This window comes from Hevea brasiliensis, chromosome 1 (assembly GCF_030052815.1).
Source record: "Hevea brasiliensis isolate MT/VB/25A 57/8 chromosome 1, ASM3005281v1, whole genome shotgun sequence".
Taxonomy (NCBI): Eukaryota; Viridiplantae; Streptophyta; class Magnoliopsida; order Malpighiales; family Euphorbiaceae; genus Hevea; species Hevea brasiliensis.
Window position 1 is genome coordinate 1,576,627 of NC_079493.1, and position 14,871 is coordinate 1,591,497.

The following is a 14,871-nucleotide window of genomic DNA, read 5'->3' on the forward strand; positions in this document are numbered from 1 at the left end:
ACGCTTTGCAAAGTCAGGGGTGACCCAACTGAATGATATGCACTGTTAATTGATGTGAATCCCCCCACATAAAACAGGTGAGACTTTTATCATCAGAGCCAGCCACTGCACTTGAAAATAGGAAGGTACCTTGAATGCTAAACCAGAGAGAATATACAAGTCAAGTCAGACAAATTCAGGAAGAAGTTTAAACATTGCAACATGAATTTTCTGATATATTCCCAATTACAATCTTAAGAAACAATTCACATAACTGTGCACATATACACCTGTAAAGAGGGAGGACAAAAGGATAAAAGAAAAGAACAATGCCTAATGTGATAAATACATTTTTTTTCCTGTGATAAATACAAGATGTATGGTAGCTCCACTAGAAATCTGGGGTAGTGTAACTACAAGTCCAGATTTGGACTGGAGCTTATGGCATTCTCAACTTTCTTTTTAACAACTCACTATAAAACTACCACTCAAAAAATTTGAGAAAAAAATAGCCCCTTACAAATGTTGAAAGAAACTTGAAATAAGTACGCTTCAAGAAGATGGGAAGAAGCTTCAGACTCCCTTGTATTTATATCTTGAATCCAACGCTGCTAGTAGAAACAGTGATCCTTTCTGTTGTATCTGTACTGCATTTTGGATTATACAAGCTTTTCATTTTTACAGTCTTTAATTCCCTTGTGTCAGCTCTCAAAACAATGAGAAACTTTTCCTATGTCTAGAATGCCGGGAAGAACGTGGTTGTTCAACTGATGCTCTTGGAGTGGGCCCAGTGCTGTCAACAGTATCTGGTTGGGCATCCGAGGATCGTGGAAGAAGCTTGCACCCAATTTTCCGGGCAACCAAGCGAGGGGAACTAAGAGAGCTATGTGATTTCGTCACCCTCTTCATCTCTTGTTTTATTTTGCTAAATTCTTCTTCAAGCTCCCCAACTCTAGACCTCATATTTTCCATATCTACTTTTAAAACCTGGTTCTCACGCACAACTGTTACCCACCCATCTCTCTGTACAATTTGTCCTGCCGTGTCAGTTGGTACTGTCATGGGACCTGCAGGGGCATTTTCAGCGTCCAAGACATGGAGACAGCCAGCAAGAGCAGTTCTCAACTGCATCTGCTCAAAGAACAGAACTTGAAGAACGACTCTAAGTGGTAGCCTGTCATTCTGGGAAGCATGGGCACATGCATCAATGGAGAGTTTCTGGTAGTCAATGATGTTGCAAAGTTCTTCCTTCTCTCTCTCAGACAGCCAAGGATGAGCCTGCACAACGATTAGAGATTACAAACCTTTAAACTAAATGAAGCCTTTATTTCAGGAGAAGGTCCAGTGAATTCAAACCTTGAAATATATATCCAATGATCTGTATAACCCATCATGCAATGCTCTTGAAGATTCTGGAAGAGCCTCTGCAAGAGAACGTATCTTCATCGGTTTCAAATTTACATCAGAAGCAACCTCTGCAATATAGTTGTCCATTAGTTTTGCAACCTTTCTCAATGGTTCAGATGATGGTGATGTTTCCAGGTCCAATGATGGAGAAAATGATGTTATCCTTGATTCTGAATTCATGAAGTGATGGATGATACGTTCCATGCAGTCAGTATCATATAAAGTATCAGAATCTGAGTAAGTAGGAATAAGAAGAGCATCCAGGGTTGCCATTTCCAGTTGCATCCCTATTCTCCTTTCTAAAGAATCCTTACATGTTTGTCTGACACTCAAAATCAATGCAACACGAAGAAGTCCCAATAAAAAACGGCAGAATGATTTCCCCTTCTTTTCTGGGAGAAGCTTTTCAATAGTTTCCAACAAAACCTTTTGATCAACAGCAGCAGGTGTCAAGCTGAAACTGGCAACAGTTCTAGTTTTACCACTTTGTCTGCTCTGCCACCGGCCCAGACCTGGTAGATACTTCCTGGCATAGTACATAATTGCACCCACAAGATTTTCAGGTCTAACACCTCTTGTTTCCATTGTATGGATTAGTTTTTCAAACAAACCTACACTAAGGTAAGAGATGTCTTCAAACCACCAGTCAGATTCTGTGCTTCGGATTCTTGCACCGGTGTTTATTCCATTCCATAGGATGCTACCACCTGGGCTCTGTAACCTACCATACATCATCATGGGCCACCCAAACAAACTAGGATCTGTGCAGACCATCATAGACAAAGCATTCAAAGATTTGCTTACTATCTGGAGCTTTTCCACCCTTGGTGTCAATGGATCACAACTCTGAAGAGCCAATATACAGTCCTTCCAGTTGCGAAGTACATTCTTGTGGAAGAAACTCTCTGATTTGGACAGCAAGTTATCTTCCCCATACTCGTCTGTCATTTCAAGATAGTCTGCCGCACAAGAGACAGTTACTATGTTTCTTGGTGTCAGTTCTGCCCGCATGCCATAGCAAAATTTTACTATGATCAGGAAAGTGTCAGGACCACCAGGGAAGTCTTCAAGGGCCATAGTAAAAGCCTTTTCAAATGATTCTTCACATATCCGTGCTATCTTCCCACATTTTGATACTAGTGGAAACTGGATAGATACATCTTGTTAAAAATGGTTCCAAAATAGAATTTGACACTATTATATCATTTCAATATAAAAAAAGTTCAGCACTGATATATAATTAAGTGCAGTAACAAAAAATAAGAAACATTAATCCATCTGTTTTGACAATTGGTGTACGAGAGCCATTAGAATTCTATATTATCAGTAACCAGAGAAGGAAAGGTGGTACGAATAATGGTAACGGAAAAAATAATATGTAAAAGTATTTAGAAAAAAAAAAACAATTATTCACAGAAGAAGATGAACACAACTAGCATAATCCAGGCAACCATATATTGAATAAACAAAGCAGGTTCTCATTAGTTGATACAATTCATCCAAATCCCTATAATTCATTTCTTTGTCATTGGCTTATGCTTTAGATGTATTTCAAACTTAACTAGTAAGATCCCAGCTACCTTTGGAACCATTTTTGTTTTTTCAACTTTGGTTTACAGTGGATTGCCTAGCAACCAAAATAATATGATCCATATCATTTGCTCAAAATAAGCGATGTGTTTCATCCAATAATAATGAAAAAATATATTATTTTCTTGACAACTCCAGTGTACCATTCCACTTGTTCCTACAGTGAATCCAAGAAATATAAACTCATTCATGCCCATTGTTACAATTACATTTGCAGAACACACCAAGTCCATATTGTAAACAAACAAGAAACCCAAACCAAAACCCTTTTCTATTGAGGACAAATAGTTACACCAAGAGCTTATTAATTTCACTTGTATCCAGTTTCACGTGCCATATTCCCCACCTGTTACTTTGCCTTCCTTGGATAAAATGTCATATGTTTATGTTATTCTCTTTTCCTGCAACAGTTTCCACATCAGTTTCCAACATATTACTTCCAGTACAGACTTTTGTTTTCAATCAAATCCAAATGAGAATCAGGAAGCCTTGACTAAAGTTGCATAGCAAAAATAAGGTAGAATTCTTGGGCTCAACAATGCAACCATGAGGATTGATTCACAGTACTCATTAGGATCATGACATGTTTTTGGTCTCTCACAGAAAATACCTTTCTGTCAAACAACCTACTTATATGAGCATCTTGGTCTCTAAGCAACCTTACAAAGCAAGCAAATTTGCTGAAGTCCAAACAACAAGACATAAATCCAGAAATCTAGCATCTCCAGTTTGTTTATTTGGAAAGACATCTGAGAAGATGCTAACAAAAAACAAGGACCATAACATTGTGGTTTGGAACAGTTGGATCAGTAATCAACCACAATTATTTTCGGTGCCTCCATGGTTTCTCCACCTCAATATTCTTCACTCCTTGATTTTTGAATTCTCATAATCCCACCCCAGTTGCTTACAAATAACATATAATGTTACAATTTCCAGGGCTTGCATCATCAGAACACCAAACTAATTACTTCAATGCATTCCATTATACCTTTGCTATCCCATACAGGGTCTAGATTCTTTAAGCCTGGGAAACTCACTTAAAAAATAAGAACTCACTGGCCAGCAAGAAGCCCCCATGAGTAAATATCCATTTAAATGGGACTTTGAGAAAGCCCAAAGGATTTAACACACGTGATGTAGTGAACCCATAAAAATGAACCATTAAAGGAATGAGAAAAATCATTGATTTCCCTGGCACGCGACTATAGGACTCTCTGAATGCCAAGAACTTACCAGTCACATTAAGCTTTTGAAAATGAATCACCCAAATTTTAAAAAGAAAGACGAACTACAACAAAATCATCATGATGAAGCATAATTTAATGAGAGAGAGAGAGAGAGAAAGAGGTGGGGGGGGGGGGGGGGGGGGTGTGGAGAGAGAGCAGGGAAAAATAAAATCCACGGTTATATGTAACTCTTAAATAAAGATTATAATTCATTTCGGATACAATTTACAGATGCAACAAAAGGAAGTATGAATAAGTTACTAAGTTCCCCAACCCTAAAAAAAATGGGTGAATATTGGCTCACCTTATGAAGGTGGAAGTTTATGCCATCCACAACAACAGTTATATCACTTGGCAACCCTGCATTATAGAACCTGCCAGACCCACCAAAATTCACAATATATTACACATACTCTTCACTAATTCTTCTATTAGGAATGAACACTTTCATCAAATGATCACCACCACATGCAATATCATAAACTCTTTTCTTCAAAGCCATCTGAATTATGTAGCAAGCATGACAGGGCCAATTAAATTCATTCGAGTTAAAAGTAGAATTCAGACTTATAATGAAACAATAAGAATAGAAATAGAATCAAATTAAACAAAATAAGCACATGCCGGTGAGAAAAAAGCAGAAAAACACAGAAAAATGGTTAGAGAGATAAATAGTGTTCGTACCAGTCATTGCCCTCTTTAAGAAACCCAGTAACTTTCCTTGCAGGGGCCATGACCAAGCTTAGAAGAAACAAAGACCCCTTTTTTATCCGTAAGCCAGGCCAAAGTCCGAGTAGGCATAAAGAATAAAAGCCTCTAAAACAAGAGGGAAATTTCCCACAAAGCTCTTGAGTGTTACTTCTACATCACGGTGTTAAAAAAGGGAAAGAAGGAGGAGGCGAAACAAAAGAAGCACAAAACATTCAAGGGTCTAAACAAGTCAAATGTGGACTTGTGGGCAACTACAGTGGGCCTCTTTACAGCTAAGAAAAACAAACACATACACACAATTGCGGATAGTGTGTGCCCATCAAAAGCCGAATTACATGCCCAGCGAAAACCCCAACAAGAAAACCAACAACCACAAGCAGCACCATACAATTAAAAAAATAAAAAATAAAAACCCACAAAAAAGAAAACAGTTAAAAGAAGAAAGAATGCGCAGAACAGGATATATAGGCGGCAAAAGCGAAAACGAAAAGCTCTAAATGCAATTTTAAAAATTCTTAACTTTAAGTGAAAGGAAAAGCAAATCGAAGCACAAGATTTTTGAAGCTAAAAGGAGATGGACACCTGCTAAATAGTGTCCAAATGGGAGAAAGCAGACAGACAAGGGTAATGATAAGAGAGGCCAAAACTGGTAAAAGAAATTATGTTTGTCTTGAGCTTTTTGTCGAACACTTTGCCTGCAATCATCATTCAAAACGCGTGCGTTTAGAAGAGCTTGGAGTGTTACTTGGGCCATGTGTTCCATTCTTCTAATGATTATTAGTCCACATGGAAGACCTCTAATTGCCGCCTTCATTCCTTACTAATATGAACAAGTAAATAAATATTTCTCTGAGGAGTGCCTATGTAATTGCCTTAATGCATCTTTATCGTTGATTCATGTGAAATTCATTTAAGTTAATGGTTCGGATGTTTCAATCATTCAATCGTGTCGCCTAAGCTGGCATGGTCCGATTTTGAATGGGAATCGAAATCGGATCAGTTTCGAATCAATCCAATGTGATTTGATTAAATTCAATGATTCGAATTAAAAAATAAAGTAAAAATATGGTTTTTGAATTAAAATCAAAACTAAAATCGATTTGATTAAATTCAAATTCAATCGATTTCAATTTGATTTTGTTTAAAATTATGATACGTCATGTATAGTATCACTTGCAATTAATACTAATATTTTTCAAAAATTATAAATTAATTTATAAAAATAATAATAACTAAATATTAATTTTATATTAATTGTGATCGATTATATAAATTGTTTCCTTGTTCAGTTTTGTTAAATTTATAATAAAAATAAAAAAATAAATATTATAATTCTAAATTTTTAGAGTTATAATGCATGGTTTGGAGTAATTCTAAATTTTTATTTTTTTATTTTTATTATAAATTTAGGGAGGACTCATGCTTTGCTTTACAATAGTAGGTGAGGAGAATAATTGGTGGAATTGGCATGATTTATAATCAATGTAGTTGTTGTGGTATTATTAATAGACAGTTTGTCTTATCTAATGATATAAGACACTTAATTGGTTAAAAAAGATGCTTATGATGTTAACATACATATGTATTCATAAATAGCATGCACCTTACATCTACCAACCAATATTGCCTTCATCTTCTTTCTCATATATCCAATAGAATTATTATTATTATTATTATTATTATTATTATTATTATTTAAGTAGATAACAGGTATCTCGCAATTCATTGGGTTAAGCTCAATCAAATTCGTATTTTTAGTAGATAACAGGTATCTCGCAATTCATTGGGTTAAGCTCAATTAAATTCGTACCTAAAAATTCATTACAGGGTAAAGCGCTTTCAATAGAAATTTTCTCTATTTACAAGAATTATTTAATTCATTTTTTTATCACATTAATAATTTTATTTTTTTAAAAAATAAAAAATTATATAAAAATTTCAAATATATTATTTGATATGGAAGAATGCATCCTTAAAATAGTTTAAAGTCATTCAAAAATAAAATTTAATTTGAATACACATAAATTGGCTGAAAATATATTTAAATGTAAGAAAAGAACCTTCTCTTTCATTAATATATATTTTTTATTTATTTTATAATAAATAAAAATGATAAGAGATAATAATATTACAGGTCTTAAAAATATGCATATACTTAAAATTAAGCTATAAAAGTAAAAAACATTTTAATGTTTTAAATAAATATTCTTTCCTAAAAAACATAATAACATTCAAATGTTATTATTTATTTCGCGGATATTTTCACTAAAAACATTTTATAAACAAATATTTTTTTATAAAAAATACTTTCATTATTTGATTAAAATATTAAATTAATAATATATATTTATATTATGTATGTATAAATATTTTAACAATTTACTAAATTATTGAAGTTTAAAAAATAAAAAAACGATTTTCTCTTTTAAAAGATAAAATTAAAAATGACTTAATTTTTTATCTGACCAATAAAATATTTTTTATTGATCAAATTTCTTGAGTGCCCCAAATATTAAAAATGAGAAAAATATTAAATATGAAATAAATATAGCCTTTTTTTATTTATTCTATTTTTATATGATATTTTAACAATAAAATAAAATATACAAAATGCATAAAAACACAATAAACAAAAATATTCTTAAGAATTAGTTGTTGAAATATTTTAATTTATTATTCAAGAAAATAATTTTTATTTGAAAATTTAAGTTTTGTTGATTTAAAACCGATATTCTTACTTCATTGTTATTCAATCATTAACAATAAATACTTTTCCCTTTTAAAATAATTAATTTTTTTTTTTATAAATATATGGCAGACCTTATCATTTTCTTTCCAGACAAATAGTAACCCTAATTAATGATTTTGCTTCAAGAAAAAAAAAATTATAACCCTAATGTTTATAATTGTTTAAGTCTGTCAGAAATTCAAAGAGGATAATCTACACATCAAATATAATTAGGGTAAATTATATGGACAGTATATTAATATAGAGATATTAAAACTTTAATTTATAATATAAAATTCATTGATTTTTAATCTTAGTAACATAAAAATCTCTAATGATTTTCAATAGTTGGTGTTTAAGTTATTTATGCTGAAATGATTTTTATTGAATTAAAATTTTATATTTTATGAATTAATAGTTTCGGATAATAAATTTTAAATTATTGAAATGTCGATTTATGTAATTTTAATCATTAGAGCGATTGATACTTAATAAATATAGAGAAAAAATATAAATTTTAATATAACAAATATCACTTCAACAGAATAATTTACATATTGACTATTAAAGATCACAAGAAAATTTTATGTTATTTATCGTGTTATAAATTAAAATTTAAATATACTATTATTATATATTTCTAAATTAAGATGCTGTCAATGTAATTTACTGAATATAATTAATGATATTGCATTGAATAATTGTATGAGCAGTACTCCATTATTGCAATCATACAAATTAATAACAACCATACATCTGAAATCCTTAATTAATGTATTGGGGAAAAAAAAAAAAGAAATCCTTAATTAATGAAAGTGAGGTGCCTGACTCTAGGGTTTCAGGTCGGAATCAATAATTTTCATTTAAAATTTAAAGGAATCGAAATTGAATTATAGAATATCTCTTGATTCTAATTATATTTCAATTTTAATTTTAATAAAATTTAATAACTAAATATATTTTTTTTTAAATATAAAGAAATTTTAATCCCAAATTAATCAATTTCAGCATTAATTCTTGCCGATTTAAAAATAAAATTTAATTAATTTTGATTTAGTTTTATTTTAAATTAGTCCGATGAATTAATCCAAAATCGTTTAAAGTGGAGATAGAGAATTCATATAGCCGACCCCAAATTTTTTGAATAAAGGCTTAGTTGAGTTAAGCTGAGTTGAGTTTAATTTTAAATTAGATCAATGGAGAAAATTGGCCTATATTTTTTAAAAACGCTTAAAATTAAAGCATTAATGTGTTAAAGGTTTTGAAAATCATTGCTATAGCAATAATAATAAGGAAAATTTGTAATTTAGTTTCTAAATTTTGTCCTATGTTATAGTTTTTAAATTTTGAGAAATTAATTATTTAATCTCTAAATTTCGTACTATATTATACCCTACTTTATGAATTTTTGAAAATTAATTATTTGATTAATGAATTTTATACTATATCATAATTTAGTCCTATAATTTTAATAAATAGAATAATTTAGTTATTCTGACAATAGATAAAATTATAGTAAACATTAAAATTATTGACTAAATTGTTTGATAAATTAAATTAAATAAAGGGACTCAATAATTCATTTCTCAAAATTCATGTACTAAAATATAATATAGTATAAAATTCAGAGACTAAAGTGTATTATAGAGCAAAATTCAAAAATCAAATTATAAATTTCCTAATAATAAAATATTCTTGACCTGTTGGAAGGTAATAATAAAGATTCTTTCTTGGTTTTTCATTTTTGGGATTATATTTCATCAAACATGGAAAGCAGCATATTATTGGGTGTGTAGATCATGCCAACTAGGTGTAATAAATTATTATTAACGAGAAACCCACTTTGATTAATTTTTAGCAACCCAATCAATGGTATGGTGATGTAATGAAGATCCCAAGTTTGTAACTAGTCAATTTGAGAGACCAAAAATATGGCAGTTTTCTTCATGAAATAGACCCTAAAGGTGATGCTATATTTGGGGATATTTTGCTCTATTTATATCGAGATTAAATATGTTATTAATTTCATAATATAAAAAATACAATTCAGTAGAAGAAACTAGTGCAAAATAGGTATTGTGGCCTTTTGGACTGGTGACTGAAATCACAGTGATATCATATGCTGCCTTGAGAAATCACAGTGGCCTTTTGCATGAGGCTGTGTATAATTTTGATTGGTTTTTGTTTACAAAATGAATGTTATCAGTGAAGGTTTTTTCTGTTGGTTCTGTGGTGCGGCATCGTGGTTGAAGGACCCATGTTTTCATGGTTCTGTTTCTTTCTTGGTGCTATTAAGTTCAGTTTCAATGGAAGGACAATGATCGACTTGGGAATTTGTTTCAAGTGATTTCGAGGGTTAGAGTCGACGCTTGAAGATTTACTGTTGATTTTCCCATAGCGGGAATACCACGTTTCGTTTGTCAATGGTCTAGTGGTGATTGAGTTTGCATGATTTGGTATTTTAGAGATTATAGTTTGCCTGTAATGCTTTGGAATTTCCTCACTTAGTCACTACAGCAGCTTCGATTCTGGGTGTCTGGCGATGCCACTCCACGGGCGTGGCGATTTCCTTTTCCCGTGGGCAGTATGGTTTGTTGGGTGGTGTTTTTTGGATTATGTTTAATTTACTGTATGAGACTGATTTTGCCTATTATATAATTTGAACTATGTATTTGCCCAAAGGCCTTGCTTAATGCAATGAATTACAATATTAAAAAAAATTGTGATCATCAAAAGTCGACACAAGACAACCACCAAAAAGGTTTAAGGTGATCATTTGCGGGCTTGCCAAATTGTTGGTATGATGGCTTCGGCCTTTTGAGTATAACCAACAATTGCCCGTTATTACAAAAATTTAGGGCCAAACTTGACACAAAATACCCCCAAAAGTCTGCTTTCGCTGTGCTAAAACATATCCTGGAAAACCAATAAATATATGTAGTTATTTACTTAATTATCATAATTTAATAATAACATACAATCATTTAGATATAAAATATTATTTAAAATATCAATTTGTTTTATATTCAAAGCAAACAATTAATTCTGCTAAAAAAATAGTAATGAAAATAAATGGAATGCAAGAAATTGGATTCACTTTCATTTTTCATGCCAAAAAAGCATAACCAAAGGGATTCGCACATCGACCATGACTCGGCATCACCGTTCACAAACGCTGCAATAATTTAGAATTGTTCCAACTAATTTTCTGTCTCGAACTTTTAAAAAAATGTATAATCTCACCATTCAAATTTCCTAAAGAGATCACCATATCAGGCGATAGGCATTCATAGTTGGAATTAAAAAATAATAATTTAATAAGAGCATGAAGGGTTCAACGAATTAATACAACAAATCCCTGGAGAAACAAAACAGAGGAATGTCAAGCAAACATCTATAGAAACAGAACAAACGTTGTATAATGCCCCCATTATACCGTAGCCCAAGCTCACAAGACTAGTTATCGTGACAAAATATACTCGCCTAATAAGATCCTAATTATCTATTCAAGAGTAATATCCAAAACGCAGAATACCTGAGCTACTGCGAGCCATGACTATAGACACTGGAAAGACGAAAAAAAATTTAGCGTATATAATATGGAACAAGCAAGCGTATATAATATGGAACAAACCACTAACAGATTTAAAATTCCCTTAACAAGAACTGGAACTCATTCTAACGAACAGCCTACCCAAGAATTCCGATTCTCAAGTGTTTCTTCAGCTGGATGAAGGTCTTGCGATGGCCTTCTTAACTGCCTCAGCATATGTCCTGTGTTGATAAGTGAGGGTTGATTCAAGCAAGTCCCACAGCGATGTCTTGGGGTTCCAACCTGGCATACATGCAACAAACTAGTGTCAAAACATGTGTGATTATTGACAGTGGAAATAAAAATAACAATCTTAATAATAATAACAATAATAACACAAAAAAGTAGGTAAGGAAACATGACATACCAAGCTGTCTATTGATTATGGTCATGTCTGGAACTCTCTTGTCACTGTCGTCATATCCCTCACCATAAAATTCCTTGGAGGAGACATCAACTGTTGGCACCTCCAGAGCCGGTTCTCCGCTTACGTTTGCATAGACCTGTTGAGAGAAAGCATATCAATTCCATGTCTAAGAACACATTCCAATCCACCCGGTATTAAAAGAAAAAGATAGATGTATTGTCATAATAACCCCTCACCTCAGTCATCATTTCGGCAAGCTGCCTAACAGTAACTTCATTGTAAGGGTTTCCAACATTGAAAATGTGACCATTAGCCCTGGCTGGATTTTCCTGCATAAAAAGATGGCACTACTTAGTTACTCCTGCTATGAGAAGGCATGGAAAGTGCACAAAAAAGGCAACAAATAGCAAATAGCACATACAATCATCAAGAGAACAGCTTCAATGGCATCTTTGATGTAAATGAAAGATCTCTGAGATTGACCACCATCCACTAGCTTGAGTGGTTCACGGCGCAAGAGAGCCTGGGGGACAAGAAATGAACATCACAAAAAAGCAGCCAGAGATATAGATCATGCAAATCAATTCTGCATGCTTTAAATTCATGGCAGGAAAAATCAGACTAACATTGCTAAAGCATGCCAGAACCCTGGGAACACCCTCACTTGGACCATCAATACCAGGTATGAAGTCCATTCTGGGTCCAATCCAGTTGAAAGGTCTCACAATGGTGAACTCAAGGCCATTCTCCGCGCCCTCAGCTGTAATCAAGAACAAGTTAGTGAAAGATGTTGCAATTATGCCAAAAATAGTATCAATGGACAAGATAGATTACCATATATCAGCCTCTCAATCAACTGTTTTGCACATGCATAGGACCACCTCTGCTTCTCAATTGGTCCAAAAATACAGGGGGAAGCATCTTCTTTAAGAATGTAGTAGGCAGGATCCTATGATAATATAGCACATACAACTACTCAAGCTCGTGAAATGATAATTAAAAAACAATAACAAACAGAACCACACAAACCCTTAATCATTAATTCATTTGAAACTGTTGAGCTAACAAGGAAATCGATAATATCCATAATTAGCGAATGCAAGTGCAAAGTAATTATTGATTTCTAAACTCCTTTGCAGGCAAATACATGTACAGTCTGATGGGCAACATTGTCAAAATTAAACAAGGATGCTCTAATGGCATCAAAGAAATCCTACATAACAAAAAATAAGTTATACATGATTATGTATCTGATAAGGAAATAAAGAGCCACAAACTCAGTACCACTTATTAGAACATCTCTACCTGGATTTATCAATACATGCTGTCAATATTCAATAAAATAACTTTAGCAATTAGCATTGCAAAACTACTTAACTTTAGGAAACACAAAAATACTCAAGCATTTGCTCATAGATTGTCAACACAACAGTAAAATTTGCATGTTATCAAGGCTTCAAAACATGCAAACCTCTATATCATTTAACTGTACTGGATTTGCCAACACAAATATCAGGAAAAATCAACCTGTTTGTATTTCACAATCATGAACCATAACCAAATGCCAATATCAAGGGCTCTACAAGACAAACTCATCATAAATAACACTCTTAACATGACATCACAGTACAAATGAAACCACACACAAAGAAATCCAAATGTTATTAACCAATCTTGGTGGAAGACATAAGGCCCATGTGCTAAGGGGTTTTAAGTTCACATCTAAACATGACCAAACAGCTGATGAAAAAAAAAAAGTACTCCTCTGATAACTTTTATTTAGAAGTGAGCTCCAAAGGGAATGGTTTATTTGTACGACTGAACACAATGTTAAAAGACTATAGCAATTCGTAACCATATTTATCCATAACTTTAATAGCTTTCAATAAACAGCATTTTAGATAAAAACATTTAATCACAAATCTTAAATTATATCCACATCAAGACGTCCTACAACGAACCCACACGCAAATCACTACTAAATGGGAGTAAGCTAACACAATATATCCTTTTCAACTATTAATCCACCAAGAAAAGATAATGCAAACTGAAGAAATGAGAAAGAGAATGCGAAGGCTCACCTGACGAAGAGGGCTATCTTTAGGAAGAAAGCTCCCAATCGTTTTACCATACACCTCGCAAGTCGAGAAGTGAATTAGACGCTTGTTATTCTCCGTACAGTACTTCACCTAAATATACAAATAAATGAAAATCACACATCAAGTTCAACTAATTCCTAAAATCCTAACAACCAAATATTGTCATTTCAACTTGATCTCAAAAACTAAAATAACAAAATGACCGAAAATGACACAAAACAGAATCCGAGTAAAGAAAAAACATGCATTAAACCGAAAAAGAGAAATGGCAGAGACAAGTACCACTGGGAGCGAATCAATAAAATTGCTGTAAATCGTGTCCAACGGACGCGTATTGTAATCCGCCGGAGTACAAATAGCCGCCAGATTTATCGTCTACAGCACACAAATCCACCGCATTAGCGCCAAAACAAGCAAAACAAAAAAACGACAAACAAAATACAAAAAACGCAACAGTTAACTAAAAGCTCCAGAGCATGAAAGAGATGGTACCAGATCCGCCATCTTGATAAGGCCTTCAAGGCGGGAGTCATTTTTGATGTTGAGGCGGTGGAACTGGATCCGGTCGTTCCAAGAGAGTGATTCCGTCTTGAGGAGGTGCTTGATCTTATCGTTGTAGACATCCAGAGCCAAGATCGTGTGCGGCGTCTCCATCAACAACTTCTCACAAAGGTGGGAGCCAATGAAACCTCCAGCACCAATCATGCATATTGTGATCGGCCTTATCGGCCTCCCATCCAGATCCACCCTATTCATCGCCGTCGCCATTGTTTCAAACAATCACCAAAAAGTGCAAAAGGCCAAAATCTCTCTCAAACGAGAAATGAAAACGGAAAAGGAAATGGAAATTGAAATGCTTTTACGCGTCCATCTATTTAATGGAAGTAACGGTGGTGGAAGCTAACGTGAGCCGACGGTGCCAAACCGAAGCAGAATAAAGGAGATTTCTGGACTGCAAAAGAACGAAATAAAAAGGAGGATCATGCACCGAAAGTGAGAGTTTGCAATTTATATGAGCAGGGAGGGGTGGAGTAATGTGATTCGTACTTGCCGTGGATGAGTGCCGCGTGTGAGTGATTATGTGGTAACTATGGTCTGCGGAGTAGTGGATTTCTTTAGTGTAGACAGTGATTTATGATTGGATCGGAGGATGGCCATGAAAATTCTAT

General features: G+C 33.4%; 2 protein-coding genes across 3 annotated transcripts; both read right to left on the reverse strand.

Moving 5' to 3' along the window:
* Positions 1–194: 194 nt before the first annotated feature.
* LOC110645790 (BTB/POZ domain-containing protein At3g44820) lies at positions 195–5,777 on the reverse strand. Of its 2 annotated transcripts, XM_021799038.2 has the most exons (4): positions 4,890–5,777; positions 4,510–4,579; positions 1,336–2,532; positions 195–1,257 (listed from the first exon to the last, which is right to left on the reverse strand). In XM_021799038.2, the coding sequence occupies exons 1-4, from the start codon at positions 4,937–4,939 to the stop codon at positions 688–690; spliced, it is 1,887 nt and encodes a 628-aa protein (XP_021654730.2). In that variant the 5' UTR covers positions 4,940–5,777; the 3' UTR covers positions 195–687. The 2 variants fall into 2 exon arrangements, with proteins under 2 accessions (XP_021654730.2, XP_021654731.2); XM_021799039.2 differs by lacking the exon at positions 4,510–4,579 and having other exon boundaries at positions 4,890–5,775.
* A 5,160-nt stretch (positions 5,778–10,937) lies between these two features.
* On the reverse strand, positions 10,938–14,871 carry LOC110645789 (UDP-D-apiose/UDP-D-xylose synthase 1). Its single transcript, XM_021799037.2, has 9 exons — positions 14,195–14,871; positions 13,985–14,077; positions 13,685–13,792; positions 12,438–12,552; positions 12,230–12,363; positions 12,025–12,126; positions 11,840–11,932; positions 11,604–11,739; positions 10,938–11,479 (listed from the first exon to the last, which is right to left on the reverse strand). The coding sequence occupies exons 1-9, from the start codon at positions 14,468–14,470 to the stop codon at positions 11,367–11,369; spliced, it is 1,170 nt and encodes a 389-aa protein (XP_021654729.2). The 5' UTR covers positions 14,471–14,871; the 3' UTR covers positions 10,938–11,366.

Bases quoted from the DNA above. Each gene is read 5' to 3' on its own strand.
- LOC110645790 (XM_021799038.2), bottom strand. From the start codon at position 4,939: ATGGCCCCTGCAAGGAAAGTTACTGGGTTTCTTAAAGAGGGCAATGAC. The intron at 4,580-4,889 runs GTACGAACACTA...TGGGTCTGGCAG, and splicing joins CTTAAAGAGGGCAATGACTG to GTTCTATAATGCAGGGTTGC. The intron at 1,258-1,335 runs GTTTGAATTCAC...ATCGTTGTGCAG, and splicing joins CATTGGATATATATTTCAAG to GCTCATCCTTGGCTGTCTGA.
- LOC110645789 (XM_021799037.2), bottom strand. From the start codon at position 14,470: ATGGCGACGGCGATGAATAGGGTGGATCTGGATGGGAGGCCGATAAGG. The intron at 12,364-12,437 runs GTAATCTATCTT...TCTTGATTACAG, and splicing joins GATTGAGAGGCTGATATATG to CTGAGGGCGCGGAGAATGGC. The intron at 12,127-12,229 runs GTTAGTCTGATT...CTTGTCCCCCAG, and splicing joins TTCTGGCATGCTTTAGCAAT to GCTCTCTTGCGCCGTGAACC.